General features: G+C 44.1%; 1 protein-coding gene across 1 annotated transcript; it reads left to right on the top strand.

Moving 5' to 3' along the window:
* The first annotated feature begins 2,086 nt into the window (after positions 1-2,086).
* Positions 2,087-23,451, top strand: LOC120798359 (NHS-like protein 1). The gene is made up of 10 exons (XM_040142608.1): positions 2,087-2,771; positions 6,222-6,293; positions 8,926-9,036; positions 11,039-11,187; positions 13,613-13,847; positions 14,366-14,497; positions 14,656-16,425; positions 16,531-19,065; positions 19,728-19,815; positions 20,550-23,451. The coding sequence occupies exons 1-10, from the start codon at positions 2,087-2,089 to the stop codon at positions 21,271-21,273; spliced, it is 6,501 nt and encodes a 2,166-aa protein (XP_039998542.1). The 3' UTR covers positions 21,274-23,451.
* Positions 23,452-25,210: the final 1,759 nt, after the last annotated feature.

Genomic DNA, 25,210 nt, shown 5'->3' on the forward strand with positions numbered 1-25,210 from the left:
GGTAACTGACTGTGGTAACTGTTTCTGTCCGATTTGTGAAGAAAGGCGAAAACTGAACTGCTGATAAAGAAACGGCGATAATCCCGGTATTGACGGTAATAGAAATTGTTGGCAGTATTGGTGCCATCGTAATGTTTCATAACATTATACAGTAAAACCTACCTGCGCAGATCTACTCGAGATCCACTTACTAGCTTGTTTTGGAGCTTTCAGTTGTATAACAAGGAGCTTTCAGTTGTATAACAAGCTAGGATGCTAGTAAGTGGACCTTGAGTTGAGATAGGGGTTGCTAGCAGGATGTTACCTCGCGTCTACCTAAATATCTATAATGTCAGCAATTTTTGATTTCTGTTACTTTTAACAAATCTCATGAAAATACTCAAAACCAGCAGTGTGTTAGTCCGTCTCTCTCAACACTTTCTAACTTCCCTCCTCCGTCTGTGGCACTCAGCTCCAAGCCCGTTGGTTTCCTGCTGAAGACGTAAATCTCTAAAAACACCTCCCAAAAATATAGTGTCATTAAAAAAACAAAAAACACTCAGTAATTTACCGAAACATCTGCTCACTGTAGCAGTCTTATTTAACAAACGGGAGGAAATATACTGCATAAAGCACTTGTTGGGGACTATTTTCAGTGGCGGATTAATCCACATTTGGTGCTCTAGTGAGTATTTGGGGCAGCAGAACGGTGAGCGTGGGGCTGAGTAAAAATAAAGTACAGGTTTAGATCTGCACATGGGATTGGGATTTGTTGACAAGAAAAATCTGGAATAACACTAGGTTTATACTTAAGTGTGCTTGAATTAAGCAGTGAAGGACAATGTGTGGGTCTAAGGTCAGAGTTGTTCAGCGTTGACCTTTTGTTGTCTGATTCTGTGATCCAAATATACAGTTACCCAGTTTGACACAGTAAGTGTCAGGCAACATGTGGTGTGTGTGTGTTTGTGTGTGTGTGTGTGTGTGTGTTGAGGTAAATACCTGTCCTGCACAGGCCATCTGCAGACCTGGATAATCCTTGTTAGTAGATTACAGCTAGAGCGAGAGGAGAGGAAACAGGGCAACACACTGTCAACACTTCTGAAGGAAAATAAAATCACATTTACTGCTAAAATGTTTTTGGACTGGGATCGTTTTTGGATTTGTGGAGCCCCGGAGAGTTTTGGGTTTTGGTTTCGGAGGTCTGAGGATTTTATTGTGAAGGAATTTGAAGAAGTTACATGGAGAGGCTACAATTTTTAATTGTGGCTGACTGTGAAACTGTGAAAACCTTTGGAAATTTCCCAGTTTTGAAGCTGTCTTAGAGTTTTGATGCCAAATCTGAAGGCTTTTTTACTCTGAAATGTTTTGAGCATTTATTTTAAAAGACGGGCATTTTTAGAGGTTTTATTTCAAAGATGTGAATGGTTGTTTTATGAAGGTGGAACACATTTTAGACTTTTTTGTGGAGAAGGGGAACACTTTTAAGCTTTTACTGTGACAAGTCATGCTTTCATCGTGAAGACTACAAAAACTTGGGGCTTTTCGTTTTCTTTGTCAAAATTTTGAAGCTTTTTGTGAAGGACAAGACTAGTTTGTGGTTTTACTGTTTTTGTGAATTGTTTAGTAATTTTATGGTGAAAAACTGACATTTTGGGTATTTATTTTGAAGCTGTTTAAGACTCTGATGAAATCTGTTCCCTTATTTGGAAGAAAAAAACACAAATTTTACTGTGAATGATACAAACATTGGGGGTTTTAAAGGACTGAAGGGTTTTCAAACAATTATTTTGAAAAACTAAGAAAAAACTCTGTGCTTTACTGTGAAGGATTAATTAAACATGTCTCCTTTACAGTTAAGGATGAAATAAATCTGGAGGCTTTTTCTGGAGGAAAGACCTTTTCTGGAAGGACTGAATGCTGTTCAGATATTTATTGGGAAAAGCTCATAAAAAAACAGACACTCAGGGCTTTTATTATGAAGGGTTGGAAATCCTCTGGGGCTTTTATTGTGAAAAGATAAAAAAAAAACATTCACCAGGGAATAGTGTGAGTCTTGTGATTTGTCTGTGATCTGTCCTGAGGGCGGACAATCACCACTCGGGACGGGATGATTTCGTATGTGGAGTGTCTGGGTGGCGAGGGGGCGGGGCCTGGCGTGGCATCACGCTGCTGGAACACGGGTCCTGATGAAGAGCGAGACGAGCTTCTTCCACGCAAGATGGCCGCCCTGCAACCGAAAACGGAGGGCAGCTTGCGCCGTCGCCTGCTCAGCGCCAAACTCCACCAGCACCACGATGCCATCTGGGGCATGAATGCAGGTTGCACCACCGGCAGGCCAGGGTCTCCTTCAGGTGACAAAAAGTCCCTCCCACCTCACCTTCAGTATCCAGGCAACAGCCCCTGGTACCGCCCCCAGCACCTCTCACCACGCCCCCATGTCCACCCTTCCTTTACTCCGGAGGCACATGGGAAACTATTCCTTGCTCCAGAGGCTCATTGGAAATCCCACCCACAATCCCTACCTGTTCAGCTGCAGCACTCCACCTGTCCTGTTCTCACCCAGCGTCGCCGAACAAGCTCATGTCCCCCCACCCCAGAGCCCCGCCCCGGGTACACCATATCCGTCCCCTCCCATCTCAGCTCCTCGTCCACCCTCAAGGAGCTGGAGGTGCCGCCACAGTACCGCTACCAGCCCAGCAGGAGGCGCAGGACCAGCTTATTCTTCTTCAGATGGCGCCGAGGGAGGAGCTCTAGGCTGGAAGCCTCACAAACCACGCCCCTTCTTCACAGAGGTACTACTAAGAATCATGGGTACAACTAGAACTTCTTATACCACTAGTACAAGTACTACTACTCCTTCCCAGATGCTGTAGCTCTGTTTGGTCCTGAATGGTCCCCTTTAACTTGGCTCTGTCTGGTCCTGAATGGTCCCCTTAAACTTGGCTGTTTGGTCCAAAATGGTCCCCTTTAACTTGGCTCTGTCTGGTCCTGAATGGTCCCCTTAAACTTGGCTGTTTGGTCCAAAATGGTCCCCTTTAACTTGGCTCTGTCTGGTCCTGAATGGTCCCCTTTAACTTGGCTCTGTCTGGTCCTTAATGGTCCCCTTTAACTTGGCTCTGTCTGGTCCTGAATGGTCCCCTTTAACTTGGCTCTTTCTGGTCCTGAATGGTCCCCTTAAACTTGGCTCTTTGGTCCAAAATGGTCCCCTTTAACTTGGCTCTTTCTGGTCCTGAATGGTCCCCTTAAACTTGGCTGTTTGGTCCAAAATGGTCCCCTTTAACTTGGCTCTGTCTGGTCCTGAATGGTCCCCTTTAACTTGGCTCTGTTTGGTCCTGAATGGTCCCCTTTAACTTGGCTGTTTGGTCCAAAATGGTCCCCTTTAACTTGGCTCGCTGGTCCTCCTCTTTTGCTCAATTTGACTCAGAATGGTCTCAGTGAACCATGTAGGGCTCCCTTGGATCTGGAACTATTCCATTTTGTTTGATTCAGCTGTTTTTGGTCCCAGCTGGGGTCCTTGGCACTATATAGTCCTGACTGTTCCTATTTTGGTTCTATAACATCCTCAGCCCGACCAGCTACTCTATTTTGGCTCAGTTTGGTCCTGAATGGTTCTTAGCCCCCTGATTTGGCTTTGCATGGTCCTTAATGGTTTGAGCTAGCCTGGCAGGTCCGGTTTGGTTTCACATGTTCCCAGCTACTCTGTTTGGGCTCTGTTTGGTCTGGAATCTTAGTTAGCCTGCTTTTGCTCTATTTGGTACCCTACCCTGATTTGGTTCTGAACGGTTCGAGCTAGCCTACTTTGACTAGGTTTGGTTCTCAGTGGTTCCAGGTTTGGTTCTGTTTGGTCCTGAAAGTTCCCAACTACACATTTGGCTCTATGTGGTCCTGGCTCTATTTTACTTCAGTGATCCCAGGTACCCCAGTTTGCCCATATATTATCCTGAAAATATCCTGTTCCTAGCTAGCCTGGTTTTGCTGAATTTGGTCCCGAATCGTTCCGGAAGACCTTTTTAATTGCAGACATTTTAACATGCCACAGTAGGAAAAGCACAAGTGTCACTAATAACGTTAATGACAGTTAAATGATAATTACTAATGTTACGAGTTACACCTGTGCTTTCCTGCATTGACATGTCAAAGTGTCTGCAGTGAAGAAGGTCTCTGAACCTGGTCTGTCCCCGTCTTGTCCTGTTCTGAGCAATTCATTGCCCTTGGTTTCTTCATATTTAAATCAGAATATTAAAACAGCCGCTCGCTGCCTGCAGATCTCTGCTGGTAACACACACTCCCATACACAGTGTGTTGCTGTCTGATCTATAATGTATCGCAGCTCTAGTCAGCTGCTATTCTCAGATAACAAACCAAAATACACAGAACAGAAACACACCAGCTCTCCATGTTCTTACTCAATTAACTCCCCCGCGTGTGTGTAATCTCCTCTTTGTGTGTGTGTGTGTGTGTGTGTGTGTGTGTGTGTGTGTGAGAGAGAGATAGAGAGAGAGAGAGAGAGCAAGGATTAGCTGCAGCTCCATAAGCTACGCAAATGGCTAAGTCCCGTAATAGCAGAGGCTTTACCATGCAACAGCTGCTACCTGTTAGCTTCACCTGCTTCCATCAGCCTCATAGTCCAGGTAAATCACACCTGGATCTGTAAGTCTACCTCTTATCCCCTCCTCACTCTGCCTTTTTTGGAGATGTTGGTGTCTGATTGGTGATTTTCGACCACAAGTTACGTCGGTGGTTGATTCTGGTCACACTTGACTCAATGTTTGTTGTTGACAGTTCGGTTTCTGATCGGACAGCAGAAAAATCAGACCTTTGCTGCTCAGAGTTCAGAGTTGAATGTATTCTGACTAAATATACACACCGTGACACAATGATAGAGTGGCCTACTTACTGTCTAATTATTTAAACTAATTAAAACAGCGGAGAGGGGAAGACAGACAGACAGGCTATCAGGCATGAAGACAGAAGTAATTAGCTGCTCCACTGGCCCACATAGTTGGCACACTTACAGACTGGAACTGCCCCAGTTTGTGACTGGTGATGAAGGTGATGATGAAGCTGATCCTCAGCTCCATCAACCGTCAAGACTCTCTTTATAATTTGAGTGAATTCACATAAATATTAAAAAAGGTACATAAATAACATAGAGAAGGTGTAAAGTTTTAAGAGAACGTCGATGTGGTATCTGCTCATGCCACATTGGTTCATGTCTACAATGCAAACAAGAATTCACTTGCTCCACAGGTTGCAAAGACAAGTTAACCCCGCAGGGTCAATGAACCTGCTGAGAAAGATTTTGAATAATAATGCAAAAATACATTCAGCTGAAACATCATTAGTTTCTTAGCTTCTGAAATTTAGCATTTTACATCATGGTAATTTGAACTGTTAGAAACTGGATTCATTTATATCCAGGTTACTGATATGTGGAGTATTAACATCCATTGATATTCATATCAATAACCTCGATATAAACGTTCCAGGGTATCCAGTCTCACCCGACCATTTTATTAAAAGGAATTATTGATTGGAAATGTAACTTTTGTTTTTTACGAGAAGGAATGTACTTTTTGTACATTTAACATTTGCATATTCTCGCTTTAAAACATAGAGGAAGTTATAAACACAGCTGACCTTTGTTCCTTTGGTCACGTAGAAGAAACAACAATAGATGCCCAGATGTTCTGATAGAGAAGATAATGGACCAGCTGTGTCCATTGTGAAAGGTTGTCCTCACTAAGATAGAAATACAAGAACAGAGAGAAACACAGGGAGGACGGCGAACACAGAGCATAAAAGATGAAGATCTAACACACACACACACACACATTTTGAATTCTCTTTCTTCATGTCCCTTCATCTACAAAGCATCATGTTTCATGTGCGTCTGTGTGTGTTAATGCAGTATTTGCGGGTAACCTTCATCACCTGGTGACACACATGAAGGACACACACATGTTGGCTTCCTGCCGACATGGCGTGTGTGTGTGTGTGTGAGTGAGTGAGTGAGTGTGTGTGTCTGAAAATAAGAAAGGAAAAGCGAGAGGGGGGGAGAGGGACATAGAAACAGAACAGTAGCTCGAGAGAGAGAGAGAGACAGAAGTGGGAGGAGAGCTGCGTTGCAGCGAGACGAGCTGCATTACTGCTGCTGCTGCTGCTCGCCCACTCTCTCTCTCTGTCTGCTGCAGCCTCAGGAGTGTGTGTGTCGAGTGTGTGTGTGTGTGAGTGTGAGTGAGTGTGTGGCGTCGTTATGGTTCTGATCGGAGCAGCGATCAAATCCGTCCTCAAATATCTCAGTAAGACCAGAGGTGAGTGTTTGTTCAGGTTTATCGGCGTATGTGTGTGTGTGTGTGTGATGATTAACTGGTTTAACAACTGTGCTGTTATACTGGGCAAGAGAGCATCACTTGTATATGTAGAGAGAGTAGTTATACAGATTATATATTTATGAGGTCATTAGAAAATCACCTCATAAAATCCTGCTCTCTCATTGGCTGGCAGGTGTCAAAACAGGTTAACAGTTTTGTTGTAAATCTGAGCCCAAGGTGTATTAATCTGTAGGTAGCCATAGCAACAGTACCATTAACTGACTCAAGAGCCCTTGGAACTTCCTCAAGGACCATTTGAGATCCCTCAAGGAGCCTTTCAATGATTTCAAAGACTCCATGACTTCTTCAAGGACCCCTAGAACCTTTCTATGAACCCTAAAACCTCCTCAAGGACCCCAGGGACCCTCTCAACTACATCTGGTACCTTCTCAAGGAACCCCAGGAACTCTTCACGGACCATTTGAGTCTCATCAAGAAGCTCTTGGACCACCTCAAGGATTCTTTGCATCTCCGATACTCAAGGATGGATGGAACCAGCCTAAGGACTCTAGGAACCGTTTCAAGTACTCCTAGAATTCCTTCAAGGACTTGTAGGACCTTTGCATCTCTTCAAGGACCACTGGAACCTCCTCCAGGACCTGTCTAACCCCCTCAAGAACCATGAGACCTCCACAAGGACTATTTTAATCTCTGCAAGGATGACTGGTACCTTTGCAAAGACCCCTGCGACTTCTTCAAGGATCATCCGTGTCATTTGAGCCTCTTTAAGGACCTCTGGAAGCCCCTTAAGGATCTCTGGGTCCTCCATAAATGACCATTTAACTCTCCTGAAAGACTCCAGGACCCTCCTTAAGGACTCCTAGAACCCCTTGGGACCTCCTATAGGGCAATTTCAGCCTCCTCAAGGGCACCTGGGACCTCATTAAGTACACCTTGGACATTTTTGAGGATCCCAGGTACCGTCTCACAAACCGTTTTATCCTCCTCAAAAACCTCTGTGGAACCACCTCAAATACTCATGGACCCTCGTCAAGGACCTGAGGAAACACCTCAAGGTACCAGAGACTTTCTCAGGGCCCATTTTAACTTCCTCAGAGACATGTGGTTTCCTCTCACGGACCATAACTTTTTAAGGGCATCTGAAAATTCCTCAAGGGCAATTTAAGTCTCCTCAAAGTCACATAGAGATTCTTCAAGGACATTTCGTATTTCTCGGGGACCCATTGAATATCCTCAAGAACTCCAGTACTCTCTTCAGGATCCAGGGACCTCCTGAAGGACCATCTCTGCCTGCTCAGGGACTTTTGGTACTCTTTCAAGGAACCCTGTGAGGTCTTCAAGCACTTGTGGAACCACCTCAGTGACTCCAGAACCCTCTTTAAACCCACTTTAACGATCCCCAACACCTTTTCGGTGACTCCTGGGGCTTCCTCAAGGACCATCTGAGCCTCCTCAAGCACCTCTAGTACCTTACTACCTTAACAAGCACCTCTGGGACCTACTCAAGGAGAATTTGAGACCCCAAAAGACCACTGGTACCTTTAAAGGACCAGTGGAACTTTTCTAAGGAGTCCTGGGTGTAATGACATGACTTTCAAACTTTATTTGATCATATTCTGGATATGACTTTTACCTAGAAAATGAGAAACTTATTTATTTATTTATCTGCATACATGATACTGTTGAGACTGACATTGAGGCATGGGGCATGGGCCAGGGATGAACCTGTTTTTTGGGGGAGATCTGTATGTTGTTTGACATTGGCCTTGGCGGATGTCTGCGCTCTCTCAGTGCCTTCTACTTTATATAGTATTTGACGTTAACATTGATAATTTACTTTAAAAAATCATTTAAAGTAGCTTGTGTCTCTAAGTCATAGCAGAGCTATGTGTAGTGTGCTGCAGTGCTGTGGAGTGGTGTGCTGCATTGCACTGTGCAGTTAAATTGTCTTTTAATTGCATGGCATGGCCACGGTGTGTTGTGCTTTGTGTTGGTAGAGACATTAATTGGCGATTTTGGGGTTCCCAGGTTCTTTGACCTGATGAATTTGGAGCAAAATGTCGTCTACATAAACAAATGCTGTTGCTTGCAGCCTGTGTCCCATCTGTTACTCTGTCAAAGTGCCAAAACCCACAGTTTCTCCTGAAGTGTGTGTATGTGAGGAAAAAAATGTAAATCACTTGACAAATGTGTCTCCAAATGAAATGTGCCTTATTTTCTTACTGACTATTACTGTGTGTTAATGAGAGATGATTTTGGTTTCATATTTCAGAGTTCAACCTCTTCCAAACTGCAGAAAACCGCTACTTTCTCTTCACATCTGTCCACTAAATACCACATCTAATCAATCTGCTGCTCCTTCAAAATAAAAGCCCTCTGGCAGTGTGTGTGTGTGTGTGTGTGTGTGCGTGTGTGTGTGTGTGTGTGTGTGTGTGTGTGTGTGTGTGTGTGTGTGTCTCTGAGGTCACCTTGAGGAGTGCTGAGTGCTGCAACACTGATCATCACTCTTCCTTTCTCTCTTTCTCCCTGTGTGTGAATGGATTTGCTGAAACAAGATTAAACACAGAAACCAGACATACACTCAACTGTGCTTTACTCTGTGTCTCTGCAGCAGGGGACAGGGACAGTAAGTGGTCTGTTCACTACACAACCCAGAAGCCTCAACAGGGTCTGGTCTTCATCCCTGGAAAAAGACGATGCGGCAGCGCTGATGATCTGCACGGTGAGAGGTCAAAAGAATAGCTAGTCTCTCAGTTAATGTTTTTCTTTAATGTGGCAGGTCTTGTCAAACCTTAAAGACACAGGCAGCCTGGAAACAACTACAGTTTATACTTTAAAGGTTAAATAGTTCTTTTTGTTTTTAATTCATATCTTTTAAAGTCATTGCAACACACTGTATATTTGGCCATAAATGTATAAGGAGATTCTGCAACTCTGTCATAATAGATTTGAACAAGGGTTAGATTTATGTCCATTTTATTTAATGGATGAAATAATCGAGGAGTTTTAACAAGAACATTGTTCACGTCGACATTAACATCAGGTGACAAAACAATCTCACCATGAGGTCGATTTAGAAGCCATTCAGGAGCTTCTGATCATATCGAATGTAGGCTTGAAAAGTTTTATAAAGCACTGATTTCAGTTTACTCAAAAAAGGCCTTAGACGGTTAAAAAAAGTGTTAAATTTCATTTCCAAAAGTCTTAAATATGTTTCTTAGCCTGTTTTATGCTGTAATTTTTGTTAAAAAAAAATGGTGATTTTAGCCTAAATCAACCAAAACAAACCTCTGACATTAAATTAATTATTTCTTAATTCTTCCATCCATTTGTCCATCGATTTTTCTGCTGCTTATCCAGGTCCAGGTAATGTTTAATGATTAATTCATCATGATATTAAGAAAATACCAGAAAGTGATGACAAAAGTGTGAAATAAATGTATTGGTAAATAATTGTTGGCCTTATCATCCCTACTGGTTTTCACTTGATATCTTTCATAGTTTTGTCGGTATGATCATGAAACATGATCATTTAACTTGGTGAACCTTGCAAACGATCCTCCTCAACAGATGGGGTTTGTTGTCGTGGTGTTAAAGATTTTGCTGCATTTTATATGTCAAACTAAGTTTGACATATAACAGGTGTTTCACTGTGGACAGAGAGGTCTGTCCACAACGAAAACCATTAAATCTCTTCTTCTTCTCTTCCTCTTTCCTGTCGGCAAACGGCAAAACTGTATCACAGCAACATCTGGTGAGGAGTGAGACAGACAGCCGGCTGATAAAGTCATTGTTGAATATATCGATGTTTAAACCAGAAGAGGTTAGACGACAGAAAGTCGTCTTCTTAACTTTACTGTCACAGAGCTGCGACTCTCGGTCGGCTGGCTCAGGTCATTGTTTCGTAAGAGCTCTGTTTTCACACTGAAACACTAGGCCATCGTTTTCAGATCTACTCACCCTGGAGGTTGTTTCAGAAAAGCTCAGTTTGCTGTATTTTAGTCTGAATGACAGGCTGCATAAAAAAAAGCTGCATTTACTAATTTAAGCTGCTCAGTGTGGACGTACTCTCGGATTATCGGTGAATAAAACACTTTTATTGCCGCTGCTTCTGCACAAGTGGTGTTTTTAGAGATCCTTTATTTGCATCACAATTGACACCTTGAATGCTGATGAAGCAGAATATACAAACGCTTATTTTGGGGATTTTAGCTCCTATCTGATCAATAAATTCGACTATTGAATACTGAGAGCAGATTGTAGACAGCTGCAGCGCGCACTCGCACACACACACACACACACACACACACACACACACACACACACACACACACACACACACACACACACACACACACACAGCAGCATCAGTGCCACATGTCACCCCCCGCCCAGATTCACAGACAAAGGACGAAGCTGCTCCTTTCACATACTTGAATTTATACAATTGATTGATTAATTACGAAGAGTCTGCATCACAATCCTTTTCGAATGATTTATTGATTTATTGCATTCACACCATATTGATTTTTATGTATTGAAGTATCTCTGCCCAGAATAATAAAAAAGTTGACTGGCCGATTGATTGATTACCTCTTATTTTCCTATTACTCTGAATTAGATACTTTATTGATTATTGGCCAAATCAACTTCAGTGTCTCATCTTGCTTCTGTTCTCTCTCCTGTATGTATGAATGTATGTATGTATGTGTGTGTGTGTGTAGCGTGTAACGTGCTGACTCAGCATGGCTGCGGTGGACCCCCCAGCTCTCACCTGCATCAACCACGCCCCGCCTCCCCTCCGTCCTCTTCTGGCCTGGACCAATCAGAAGGCAGCGCACGCAGAGGGTTGAAGGACAAAAGCCAGAGGATGGTTAGAGACACACACACACACACACACACACACACACAGACACGATATTAACACAGATAGAGAGCTCATGAATATTAATGAGGCTGAACAGACTGCAGCAGAACGAAGACGACACAGCAGAGACACCTGAGTTAAAACAGCCACCGCAAAACTGAGTGCAGGGGTTTCATCCGTCACTAGTTCCCATAATACGGAGGCTGTTTGTTTTTGACATGCCACGGTACTTCCTGTATGAAGGCTCCATGCAAACAAACTTTTACAAACACTTAAAAAAAAAAGTTTTATTACACTTTAATTACATTGAACACTTAACTGCATTTGCAATAAATGGCACTATACCAGTGCACTTGCAAAAAAGTACTGCTGTGCTTTATGCATATGAAAATACAACACAGCACCATTTTCTATTATGACAGGCGAGACTGGTTCTTATCCAGTTCAATCCAAAGTTAGAAATCACTGTTACAGATTCTGATTCAGTTTAGTCATTTTGATTTTGATTCTGGCTCAGCTTGACCCAGTCTTGCGCAGCTGTGTGCAGTCTGATCTGTTTTGATCCAGTTCTGGTCTGGTTCTTACTGTGAAACCTGACCTGTTCCCTGCAGCAGGGGAGACTTACTTTATTTTACTGCCGCCTGCTGGTCAAACTGAGCTACTGACACAGTTCCTCTATCATTGTTTTGTACTGTATGTGTTGCCTTTGGTTTCTACAGTAAGCTGTGTCCTTTCTCATGATCGCATGATTTACTTTTCGTTCAATCTTTTTTCTATTTCTAACCCACGTCACCCTTCCCTCACCTTCTCTCCTTCTTTCAGAGGTCCAGATTCTTGGACTTTCTCTCTCAGTCTTGCTTTTCAGTTTGTTTCAAGTTTTCAGTTTGGAGGAGAAAGGTAAACATGGATCAAATTAGACTAATTTAGACTAGACTAGAAGGAACTAGACTAAACTAGAGTACTCTCCTAGTCACTCCCAACCAGTCTTCGTTATACTCTATTGAATTGAAACTTTACTCTACCTTAGGACACCTTGGTACTTAAAGTAGTCTCTGCTAGCTTACACTAAAACTCTAAAGAGTTTCCAACTTAAAGTATACTCTATTGATTCCATTAGGCTAAACTAGACTCTAGTGGGATTATACATGACTCCACCTTGGTTAAACTTGACTCTGCCATGGTAAAATAGACACTACCCGGGGTACACAAGACTTTGGTTAAACCTGACCTTACCCAGGTAACATGAGATGCTAATGGGGTTAAACTACGCTCGAGCAAGAGTACTCTTTCCTGTGGTAAAACCTGAGTAGTTAAGATCAAATTTCAAGGCTTAACTAGAATTCAATTCTCTCTACTGGGGTTAAACTTGACTGTCCTATGTTAAACCAGACTGTGCTGGGATTAATTTTGACTTTAATTCAATTAAAACAGACTCCACTTGGGCTAGACCTGGCTCTGTCAGGTTAAACCACCGTTCACTTGAGTTAAACTTGGGTTAGACTCTAGTGGGTTTGAATTGTGCTGTAGCGGGGTTTAACCGAACCCTACCAGGCTAGATTTGACTCTACGGCAGTTAAACTGGACCTAACTCTACCAGGTTAAACCAGGCTCTGCAGGGTTTAAGATGACTCCTTCGCTTTAAACTAGACTCTACTGAGGTTCAATTCTGTCAGGCTGATTTACACTCAACTGGGGTTAAACTTCACTTTGCTGTGGTTTTGCTCGACCCGGGTAATATAAGATGCTAATTAATTAAAACAAGAATCGGGCAAGACTGTGCTTGAAGTACAAGGTTAAAATAGAATTAAACTACACTTGGTGTTGCATTCTACTAGTTTAACGCTACCATGTATAACAAGATGTTATTGCTGTTAATCTAGACTCCACTGGGTTCAACCTGATTCTGCAATGTTAAGCTGCATTTAGCAATTGACAGCTACATTCTGTTGGGGTTAAACTAGACTCTTTTGGGCTATGTTAGACTCTAGTTGTTTTAAAGTCAGCTGTACTTTGGTTTATCTCAACCTTACCAGGCTAAAATAGACCCTGAGATAACTGAGGTGAAACTTGATGCTACAGGGTTAAACCTGGCTCCTCCATTTTAAACTAGGCTAGGTTGCCCTGGTTTTAAATTAGACACTATTACAATTAATCTCTGCTCCATTTGGTTAAACCTGTTATTGCCAGGTTACACTACAGTTGAGTACATTTTAGTAGACTTTACTTGAGTTAAACTTGACTCTTTCAGGTAGAGTTTGATTATAGTAGGGTTAAATTCTGCTGTACAGAGGTTCACATTAGCTCTACCTGGCTAGATTAGACTCCATTACACTTAAACTGGATTTACTTGGGGTGAAACTCGATGCTACCAGTTTAAATCAGACTCTACCAACATGTGGGTTATAGCTTGTTTTGTTTTGTTTGCTCTCAGTCGTCAGCCTCCTCAGACGAAGACGAGACGTTCATCTTGAACAACACGCGACCTATGACCCCACTTGTCCTGAACCCCGTCCATCTCACCTCTTGTTGGAACGCCTTTGCACCCTCATACGAGCCGACAATTGACCTGGAGATGGAACCGACCCCCCGGCTTCCAACACCGGAGGAGAGGATGAGGCAGCAGGCCGAGGCAGTTCCTGCTGATATTGTTCCTATCAATATAACAGGTAGCGGACTCAACTCAGATCCAGATTCTAATATTAAGGACTCTGGACTCAACTTCAACTCGGACATTAAACTCAATATAGACTTCAAAGTATACTCAGACTGGACTCAAGTCAAATTAGAGACATGACTTGAATTTAAAACTTAACTCAGACTTAAGATTCATCTTGGACCTGACACTTGACTCAGACTCAAGATTCAACTGAGATTTGACTCAGACCTGAGATTTGACATAGGCTTGGGACTAAAATTGGACTTGGAAATACATTAGATCTGGAGTTGGGATTTACTCTGATTTCAAACTCATCTTGAATTTATGAATAAACTAGGATTTGAGACTTGACTTTGACTTAAGCTTTAACTCGCTTTGTCTTCAACCGGGACCTTAAACTTGACTCAGACTTGAAACTCAACTCTGACACAGGACAAAATTCAGATTTGGGGATAAATTTGGTGAAAGTAAATAGATTTTACAAATCCACTAAATAAGAAGGTTTTTCTCATATCTTTCACACTTGAGGTGAGAGTTTTGATCGTCAGGCTAGTTTTCGAAGAATGGTTTCCAATGCTGACTCATTATCCCGGCGACCACGAAACCTGAGCCGCCGCAAGACAGTTACTGGGATACCTGATGATGTCAATCGGAAGCTGGGTATAAACTCCACCCATTCATTCTCACAACCATTAGTCAATCACTTTATCAATCACTCTATCACTTAATGTATAAATCAGTTGAGCCACCTCTCTTTCATTACAAAGATTTATCTTCTCTTCCTTTATTGTCTCTGTGTTTAACTTCTGTCTGTCCAGACTCGCCTTCGGTCTCTTTGGTTCTTCCCGGCCAGTTCTCCACCGTGGGTCGACCTGCCTCCTCCTCCTGCGCATCCAGGCACCAACAGAAGAACAGAGAGGAGGAGGTGGAGAAGAGGGAGATGGGAGAAATCAGAAGGAAGGAGGGGCCGTCATCAGTAAGGAGGATCCGAGCCCCAAAGGGAGAGGGGATTTCCAGTCTCATGGCCTCCCTTACTTCCTCCCCACGTGTCAACTCCTGTAACAACCAGTCACAGGATCTACAGGATTTCCCCAGTGACCTCCGGCCCTTGCTGCCCTTCGACCCCACATCCAGAGTCATCCCACAGTCTCCTATCTCCTCCTCCTGTTCCTTTCCTTCCTCCCCCCTTCCCTCCTCCCTTCCCAGCACCCCTAGCCATGCCCTGCAACCAGAGTGGTCTTACCCCAGCGATAAGCCGCTGAATGAGGCTGCCCATCCTCACAGTTCCCTTTCCTCCTCCCACTACCTGTCATCTTCCTCCATCACAGACTCAGAGTCTCAGTTCAGCTACCAGGCTCTGGATGACCAGATTACCTCCCAGCAGGAGGCTCAGTGGTCCCACGATGGTGGTTCCTACAATGGGGAGAAATGGAGCTACCAGCCCCTTTCCCCCAGCTCCAGTGTTCACAGTGGTCAGACTGGGGGTGACTGGAACGGCATCACCCAGGAGACGAGATGTGTTTCTGGCGAAGGTTGGAGCTGCGAGCCCCTCCTCTCCTCCGGTCGCTCCTCCCCAGCTTATGCTGACAGCAGCTCCCAGCGCTTAGAGAAACTTTCCTCTCCCATGCTAAATGGGGAAAAAAGAAAGTCCAAAAATTACTCTCACACCGTCACCCGCAGCATCTCCCTCAGGAAGTCCAAGCGTCCGCCTCCTCCACCGTTACGCTTTGACTCTCTGAAGCGCCGGCCAGGTCGTAGCAAATCCTTCCGGTCCTCCTCCAGTTCTCGTCAGGAGCACAGCCCCCGCCTGGAGCGCACCACCCAGCAGACACCCACTGCATCTCCCCAGACCTTCCATGACCCCTGGGTTCCCCGAAGTAACACCAAAAGACGCCAGAGTGGGCTAAACTGCGGGACAGTCACAACCTTTGAACCCTTAAACCTAGACTTCCAGGCAGCAACCTCTGCTGACTGCTGTCCCTCCAAGCACCTACCGCCAGGCCCCGGCCACTCTCATGCCCACATCCTCACCCCTGGATCTCCAGTTTCAGAGGAGGAGGGGCTGCAGTTTACTATCAACCCCAAACCCGCTGCCTGTTCCATGGCTGGGTTGCAGCGCCTTGCTTCGCCCTCTAGTGGCTACTCCAGCCAGTCTAACACCCCCATTCCTGGCACTCCGGTGGCTTCCCCCCTCAACCCATCATCCCCTCTCACAGCAAGCCCTGGAGCCTTCTCCCTCCCCCCGACATCCCCCTTCTCCTCTTCACACTCGTCCGCCTTCCCCCTGTCCCTTGCTGTCTCCTCTCTGCCCAGGACAAGGTCTCGGGGTGAAGGGAGGCCAAAGCCACCAGTGCCAGAAAGGAAGTCATCACTCTTCTCCTCCCTCTCCTCCTCATTTTCCTCCTCCTCATCCCTCTCCTCCTGCACTTCCTCAGACTCCTCTGCCAAGCATCCTCTTTTCCCTGCTCCCCCTCCACCTTCTCCTCTACCAGAATGTTCCTCTCTTTCACCTCCTGTCTTCTACTCCCCTATCCGTGAGTCTCCTCCTCCCGCTCCTCCTCTTCTCCATTCCTGCCTTCCTGCTCCTCGTTCTTTCACCAAACTCTCTGCTGCTCATTCTCCTCCACCCTCATCTCTCCCTCCTCCCCCTCCCCCTCCTCCCCCACCACCTCCTCCTCTCCCACCTTCATCCCTCCCCACTCTTCCTCCTCTTCCCCCTTCCTCCCGGCCTCCTCCTCCACCCTATTCCTACGCGGTCAGGCAGATCTCCCATAATGCTCTGGTTTCCACAATGTCATCATCAAACAACTTCTCTCCTCCACCAACTTCCCCACCTCTTCACCCATCTTCTCCTCTTCCCTCCCCTTCAGAACTCCTACAACTGCCAATCACTGACCTTCCTCCTCCACCACCACCACCACCACCACCCCCTCTTCCTCCCCTGCCTACCCTCCACACATCCCCTGCCACCTCGCTCCCCCCAGCAATCCTTGGCAGTTCTCCAAACCGTTGCTCTAAAGTGGCCCCACGCCCCTGCCCCCTGGTCACTGCCCAAGCTTTGCAAGGTGTCAAGCTTCGCTCCGTCAAGAACCAGGAAGGCCTGCTCAGTAGCATCGTGGTGGCTAATGCTACATCTGCTGATGCTACAGTCCACATCCAAGCCGGCACACTGACAGCTAATTCTAACCAGGCTTATACTAACCAACTAAGCAATGAAGGTAATCCAGACAATTCTGTGTTGGCTAATATTAATCTTAATGGCCTGGCCAACAATGATGTTAAGATAGCTGGAACTGGATCACAAAATGCTATCTGTTATCTTGGTAGCAATGAAGCTAACATAACTAGTTCTTTAAGGGGTAATGCTAGTCTTCCTAGCCCAGCCAACACTGTTGCAACGAAACCTATACATAAATTAGATCATGATTTCTGCTACCTAACAAAAAGTGAAATGAGCAAACCCAGCAATAATTCAGATTTAGCTAATCTTCAGAGACTACAAGGTATTGTTCCTAGCTTGGCTAACCAGAAAAGCTCTGGGCCTCAGGTTACCAATCCACAAGATATCCAGTCCAATGAAAGAGAGATGAAAGATTCAGACATGTATGCTACACTGGCAAACAATCGAGTCTCCTGTCCTGATAGTCCCTGGGTGAAAATGTCTTATGATACTGACAAAAAACACATCAACACAATCATCCAACCTCCTTCTTTCCAACAAGAACAGGTCAAAGAGACAATGTTAGCAGATGCTAAGCTAAATGACCCTGCAGAGAAACAGGGAAACACTGATGATGTTTGGCACATAGATTCTTCATACTGGACCCTGCCGCAAACAAAAGAAGAGCCTCACAGAGAAAGCAAAACAATACTATCAGAGAGCAAAGATGAATTAGACACAAATGACAAGAATAATCGCTCCCTGGAGAAGCCTGTCCTTCCAAAGAAGCCCGATCTTTGCATTCTGGGTCTCATGGCCTCTCCTGAGGCTAGACAAGAACCAGGTGGGCGGCAGAGCAGTGGACAAATAACATCGCCTTCTTCTGGGCTCAACAACCAATCAAAGCTTCCGTCTGATTCCTCCTGCACAAGTTTACAGACACATCTGACCCATGGCAATCCTTCACCAAAGCACTTGACATGCACCACTATTGAGAAAATGACAGCTCCTGACAAATCACTGACACACACAATTTTACCTGCACACTCAGTGACCGCTGCTTCTTTGCCGGTTAACACAACACCTGCTGACATCACCACAAACTCACCTGCCAGCTCCCCTCAGAGGCAGAAGCCACCAATTTTGCACAAGAAGCCAGATCTCTCATTGACCTCACCCAGAAAAACAAAACCACTCTTTGCAACTAAAAATGCAGGGGAGGCACCTGAAGGCACCTCCGGGACCTGTAGCATCCTGGAGATCACTGATGTTTCGCGAACACAGAGCACCACAGGAATCAGTACCTCAGTCTCTAGAAACACTTTCAGTGGGACCATGGGTGCTTTTGAGGACTGTGGTACATCAGGAGCCTGGAGCACCATTGAGAGTAGCACCTTAAGAACCTCGGAGACCTCTAGCACATTAGGGAACTCAGGGGCTCGCGGAGCTGTTTATACCCGAACAGGTAGCACCCAAATTGTAGCAACAGACCCATGTTGTGCTGGGACCATGAGGACAAGACTCCATAAGGATGATGAGAAAACATTTCATAAGAGGATGATGCGGTCATCGTTGGTTGAAGATGAAGAGGAAAATGAAAAGGAGAAGGTGGAAGAGAAAGGAATAAAGACAACGATGATGATGATGACATCCGCCACAAAGAAAAAAGGCAAAGCAAGGAAGAGGAGGAAGAGGAGGGCGGGCAGACAACTGCTTATGATGTCTACAAGAATGGAGCCCTCCCCCTCTTCGTCATCGTCGTTGTCATCGTCGTCATCATCATCATCTTCATCCTCATCTGAAGATGAGCGAGATGTGGTAAAAGAGAGAAAAATGCAAACAAGTGAGAGAGTGAGGATGATGAAATTGTGTGAACAAGAGACCAGTGACTCTGAAAGCTCCTGCACTCTGATTGGTCAGAGCAGGTATTCCCTCAGCAGCGCGCTGTCCACTGACAGCCTGCAGGGGGAGCTGTCGCTTCCGGACCTCCTGATACAGGAACCAGAGGAGGGTGAAGAGGAGGAGAGGACCAAGGAGGATGCAAAGGAAGTCGGGCGACCTCCAGGTGGTAAGTTCGGTTTACTACAGTCACTCTTAAACTCAGAACCCTCTGCGTTTAAAGATTTTTTCAGGCAGTCATGTTGGACTGATTCTGGCTGAGTGTTGGCACATTCAGCTGCATTTTGGTGTGGCATGTGCCCTGGCACACACAGTAACAACTAAATTAGAGTTTTCTGCAAAGCTCTTCTGCTCATTGCGTCCAATCGAATACCATAACCATTCACTTAAAACTGAGACTAAAATCTGTGCATGAATTGGGCCATTGCTAGGCTCTACAGAGTACCGACATACCTACTGTGCAAAGTAAAGTATGAGGTCTAGTTCAGCAAAAAAGCAGCTGAGTGAGAGCTTAGATTTCCGCTCGTGTCTGCAAAATCTTGCCTACCAATGATCTGTGCAGAGTCCGGCAAATGTCAAGATTAAACTGAATAACTTTTAGTGTTTTGTATTACAAATTATAAATTTAAACCCTGAAGTTAATGATTTACGTCCCTACATACTGCATGTGCTGCTATGCAGGTTGTGAGTTTAGAGCACAGGCACCTATTTTTATTCAAATTCTAGGAAGACTAAAAGTACATAATAAGTAAAACTGAATACTGTAAGCTGCTGCTGTCACAACACTACTTTACATCCAGTTTTAACTCTCCCTCTTTGTTTTTTGTTCAGCTGATCTGTTCGTCAGTGTTTCGGCAGATCAGATGTTTGTCTCCGGTCGACCGCGAACCACAGAGGATCTGTTCGCTGTCATTCACAGGTAGGAACACACAGACACAAACTGCTCACTTTTACTCTGCCAACCCATCAACCGCGTTCTCACGAGTCTGCTTGATTCCTCCCTCTGCCGCTGTGGAGCAGTGCAGTATGGGAAGGCACAGCATGAATTTGGCTGCAGGTAAAGCTGTGACGGGTCACTAAATGTGTAGTAAATGGAGTTAAGGTCTTCACCCTAGATAGTTTTAACTAGATGAATTACTGCCAATATCCAGTTATTTGCTTAGTTTTTTTCCATGTCTAGTACCTGTCCCTTCCTCCTTCTTTGTTCCCCAAATAGGAAGCTTATTAATTTCTTGCTCTCTAAAAAACTTCTAGTCCCCTTGTTACCTAACCTGAAATCGTCTGTTGTCTTTGTCTCCCAACTAGAAAGCTTCCTTCTTGCTCTGTAAATAAGTTGCTTGCTCTCTGATTAGGGTGCTTCTTGTCTTCTTTTAAGTAATTGGGAACTTCCTACCAAAGACCTTCCTTCTTGTTTGAGCCCAAAAGTGGAAATTTCCATACAAATGTTACCCTGCACTTTCAAAAATCTTGACCTTTTGTTTTGAATTTTTCTTTGTTGCCACCCAGTAGTTTTGTTTTTTGACTTCCATAGAAGAAAGATCCAAAAGTGTTTGGTAAGTGAGTGCCTTTCTCAGGACCACTTCGACACGACCTTTGATGGTCTCCTTACAGGACAGCACAAGAATGTGACTGGTCTTTTTCTGCTTGTCTCAGGTCTAAGAAGAAGATGCTAGGAAGAAGGGATTCAGAAGAGGATCGATATCGCATCTCATCTTCCTATTCCTCCTCCTCCCACCCGATGACTCCCACTGACCCCCTTCCCCGCCTGATGCGACCTGCAGCCCTCAGAAATCCAAGGTCAGCAAGAAGTGAGAGCTTTAAGGCTCTCCTCCTGAGGAAGGGGAGTCGGTCTGATTCGTGTTCGCGAATCTCAGCTGTTGAGCGGCTTCGCAAAGTTGCTTCTCCTACAACCACTACCGACCACCAGGGTGCGCTGTCACTGCCACACCCACCAGGCCAACCCCAAGTCAAACCCAGAAGCCTGTCCCGTACCTCAGACACACATGACATCAATGCCCACCTGACTCTGGACATACCAGCGTCTCCCATGTCTGACTGCAGTCAGAACTTCTCTGTCATTTTGGGTTTGAGGCAAAGGGATCTGACGCATAATCACCTCCTCTTCACCTCCTCCCCCTCTACCTTCTCCTTCCTCCCCTCCTCCTCCTCCTCCATGCGACCTCGCTCTCTCACTCCTCCCTGCTCTGGCAGCCGACGCTTTGCTGCTCGCTGCCGTCTTTTCGCTACCCCCATGACCGCCATCTTTGAAGGGGAAGATGAGGAGGAAGACGAAGATGATGAGGTCTTTGTTGAGTCACCAGGAACCCGTTTGGGAACCGAAGGAGAATTGAGCCAGCGATTGGTTGAGACTTCTTGATGGAAAGGCCAAGTTTATAGATGCAGCTGCAACGTCGAATTGGCTTCTGCCCCTCTTCAAATTCCGTTGGTAGAGATCCCAGAAAAACGTACCCGGATGTGATGTCTGGGTCTCCTACAGATCCTTATCATGTTTACAGCTGTCCAGCAACACGTTTACCTTCAGCAAATTGAACTGGACTGAACTGGATTGGACTGACTCGCAGCCTGAAGCGTTTAATTGAATGTACTGAAGCACACTTGGCAACTCTCTAATAAAGTACGTGTCTCTAGTAGCCAAACTTACATGTCAGAAAACTACAGAAGCCTGAAAAGGAAACGTCTGTAATTATTCCTCGTTTTTTTTATTCACACTTATGGAATCATGATCGTAAGAAAACAAGCTTGTTGCGATGAAACAATGATTTTTTTTATGATCCTGGAAAATAACCTTACCCCAACATCTCCAGTAAATGTACTTAAATTTAAACTGTGGTAATTATCTTGCATATTTGTCTTTTGCTTGATTTGTCTTTTTCTTACTTGAATAGACATTGAGCAGCGATTGATATTCATTGATACTCGTTTCTAAGAGTACTCTATGTTTAGTTTGTAAAGTTAATGTTGTACAGTCTGCACTCAAAACATTTTTCGTGTCCTCTCTGACTTAATGCAGTGAACACAACGTTTGGTAGACGGATGTCTGTCTGACCAAAGAGGACTTGGGATAATTTTAATGTTGAAAAGAAATTGATTTTTGATTTTCACATGAGAAGCTTTTTTTCTTTAGATCAAATAGATGTTTTAATGTAGTACAATAATAATACTAATAATGTTAAGCAGCTTTATTTTAAAGCTTTTCTCAAAGTTTTCTGTAACTACATACAACATAGTGGCTGTTACTGGTGTGGGTTAAATTTGAGAGACTTATGTAAATCTGAACAATTCTACTTATAATAGATTGATCAGAATCATTTTACCACATCTAATAATATTAAATCAGCAATCTGCAGATGGGCATTGAGTCAGCCAACTTAGACCTTCGTCTGCACTATTCATATTTTCTTTATACCCTCCACTTGAATTAAGAAAACAAAAATTGAAATCGCACCTAAAGCCATATCAAAGCCATCTTTTTAATATAACTATCATGATATCTCTCACTACATCTCACAAGGTGAAACTGAATTTACGTAAAAGTGTAGGGAGAGAAAAAAAAAGAAAATAGCCTTTCCTTCTCGCCCAAAGCAGTCGGACTACCCTTGCCAAGCAGAAATCCAATGTATTATTCCCTCCCCCCTTTTCTGATCATACCCCTGTAATAATTTTTGTACACTCCCTTACATTGATCAGATCACCTGATTCTGATACACATAATCATTATTAGATCAGCCAATTCTGGCGTTATATCGGGATAATGACATCCCCGAACAGCAGGATAATTTTCCGATCAAGCAACTGAAAGTTTCCGAACGCACGAACAAGTTCAGTCCATGTTCCTCTCCAAGGTTAGGGAGCACTAGGAATATTTCAACAGCAGCTCCTGTTGATGTTTTATTTTGACTTTTGACTCAGTATTACAATTTACCATTTTATATGTTATTAGCAGCTACACTGACTGAAACTATAATTAATAAGGGAAGGGATGTAGTTTGTCCTTTACTGTAAATAATCGTGTTTCATCTTTCATTCCTATCATGTTTTCTTGTTTCTACAACATTTGTCTTCTTTATGTTGCTGCTGCTGGATCTTTTTCTCTTTCATTTTTTTGGATAGAATTCCTTTCCTCTTCATTGTCTATCTTAACGAATCACGAATCCTCAGTTTCAAGCCTCAAATTTGATTTCTTTCTTCTTCTTTTTTTTCTCAAAGAAATAAAAGTCTGAATGAGGATGTAACTTTATAAGGTGGAGACTTTGAATTTAGAAACATAAAAATCTCTTCTGTGTGAATGTAAGAGGTTCAGATTTACTTTATTAACCATAAAATATATACAACTTATACCTGGAAAACTGGAATTGTGGAGAGAGAGTGAAAGAGAGCTGGAAGGATAAAAATAGGAGAAAATGGAAACTGAGTGAAAGTGCAGATGTATGGTTGGAGAAAGACGGAAGTTAGAACAACTGGAAACATTTAAATGTAGAGGAAGGAAATTGTATGCATATGAGCAGATGGATAAATGGGAGCAATAAAGGACAAACTTCTGAGGATTTACTCTTTTGGTTCCTTGTATTTTTATTTCAAAAGGAGTGTTGACAAAAAAAACAGGAGTAACCTCAAAACTGACCAAAAAGAAGGCTTCTGTTCTTTTACGTAAGGAGGATTTTCAATGAAGCATTTTTACTTGTACATGTACTTTTACTTAAGTAAATCGTCTGAATACTTCTTCCGACACTGCCGATAACCTGCAACTTTCAAGCCTGTTCCCCCTTTGGCCAGAGCCCAGTTAGAGCAGGTGTTTTCCATCAGCACCCAAGGTCAAAACATCTGCTGTGATCTGAGAGGTCAGAGGAGAAACATACTTGGACGTTTAAATCCCCAGAGGAAGTAAATTAGCAGCAGTTTGCTTTCTGTTGAGCCACTCTAAGGTCCCGATCAGACAACATGATTCTCTTGTCTTTCACAATGGTCACCATGTCAGATTAGGCGGGCATAGTGCCAAAAATTCTTGTCGCATGTTGGTCGGGACACTGCCAACAATACAAGTTCGACCCCCCAACCAATCATCGCTCACGTCCTTGCGTGTCGTCGTGGAGGAGGGTCGAGGAAGTGAACAAGATGTCAAGTGTTGTCAAAAGCATGCCGAACCAACAGGCGGCGCTATAGCCCTAAAAGAACCCTCTGACATCCAGTTGGTCACTGTGAAGGATCATGTCGTAGGAGATTCCACTCTAGGCGGGAAAATACAAAAAAATTCTGACATGCTAGACTTTTCGTCGAGGTGTCGTCGGGGCGTCCCATTCGCCACATCACTGCCCTTCAGTTATGTCACACTACAAGACCCATAAACTGTTCCCGATGTTCATATTAGGGCCCGACCGGTGGAGATCTGTCGGCCACGACAACATCGTGTCAAAATGAGGCTGATTTCATGTAGCCTGCTGCCGGCTTTAAAGGTAAGAGTGTGTGGTGTATATCTTAATTCATCAGGGTGCAGCTTGCATCTCTGGCCACTGAGTGGTGATGTGGATGCATCCTGGTTGTCCAAATAGTTCAAACTTTTTCAAAAACATGCTTCTGTTCCCTTAATTGAGTCTGTCACGTGCTGCCTCCTCTTAGGCTGTTGGCAGTTTCAGTTATGACTGTGTGTTTTGTTGTTCATGGTTTGGGGAAGATTCCAGATGTTTGTGGGAATGTTCCACTTGTTCTGAAGAGTTTGCAGAAGTTCTTGATGATGATCCAGGAGAATTTAAATAGGTTTAAGGGCTCCTTAGGTGTTTACTAGGAGGCTGTGGTGGTTCCAGTTGATGTTCCTATGATCTTCGAGGAGGTTCTGGAATTTCATAAAATTATTTTATGGATATTTGGGAAGTTTCAGGGATCCTTGAGGAAATTTGAGAGTTTTTAGGATGTTCTAGGATGTTTTGATTGGATTAAATAGGTGGGTTTGAAGGGTTCTTAAGAGTTTAGATGCCCATGAATAGGTTCCAGAGGCTTTTGGAGGTTTTAAGGACTCAGAGGACATTTAGGGGTTTACAATGAGGTTCCAAGAGACAGTGACTGGGTTTAAGGGTCTGTGAAGGAGGTTCCAAAGGTTCTTATCTTTCTAGCTTACTCCCAAACTGTTGACTATGGATTTGTGCCTGTGGTGACACATGGGATTAGTTTTGCGTTTGCTCAGTAGTTTTGTCATTGATGATCTCCCATAAAAACCCTCATCACACTGTTCTGACTGAGATATCCACGAGAACAAATGAACAGTGTGTTCCTCGGACTGCCAGGAGCTGTGTATTTGTATA

This window comes from Xiphias gladius, chromosome 13 (genome assembly GCF_016859285.1).
Source record: "Xiphias gladius isolate SHS-SW01 ecotype Sanya breed wild chromosome 13, ASM1685928v1, whole genome shotgun sequence".
Lineage (NCBI taxonomy): Eukaryota > Metazoa > Chordata > Actinopteri > Istiophoriformes > Xiphiidae > Xiphias > Xiphias gladius.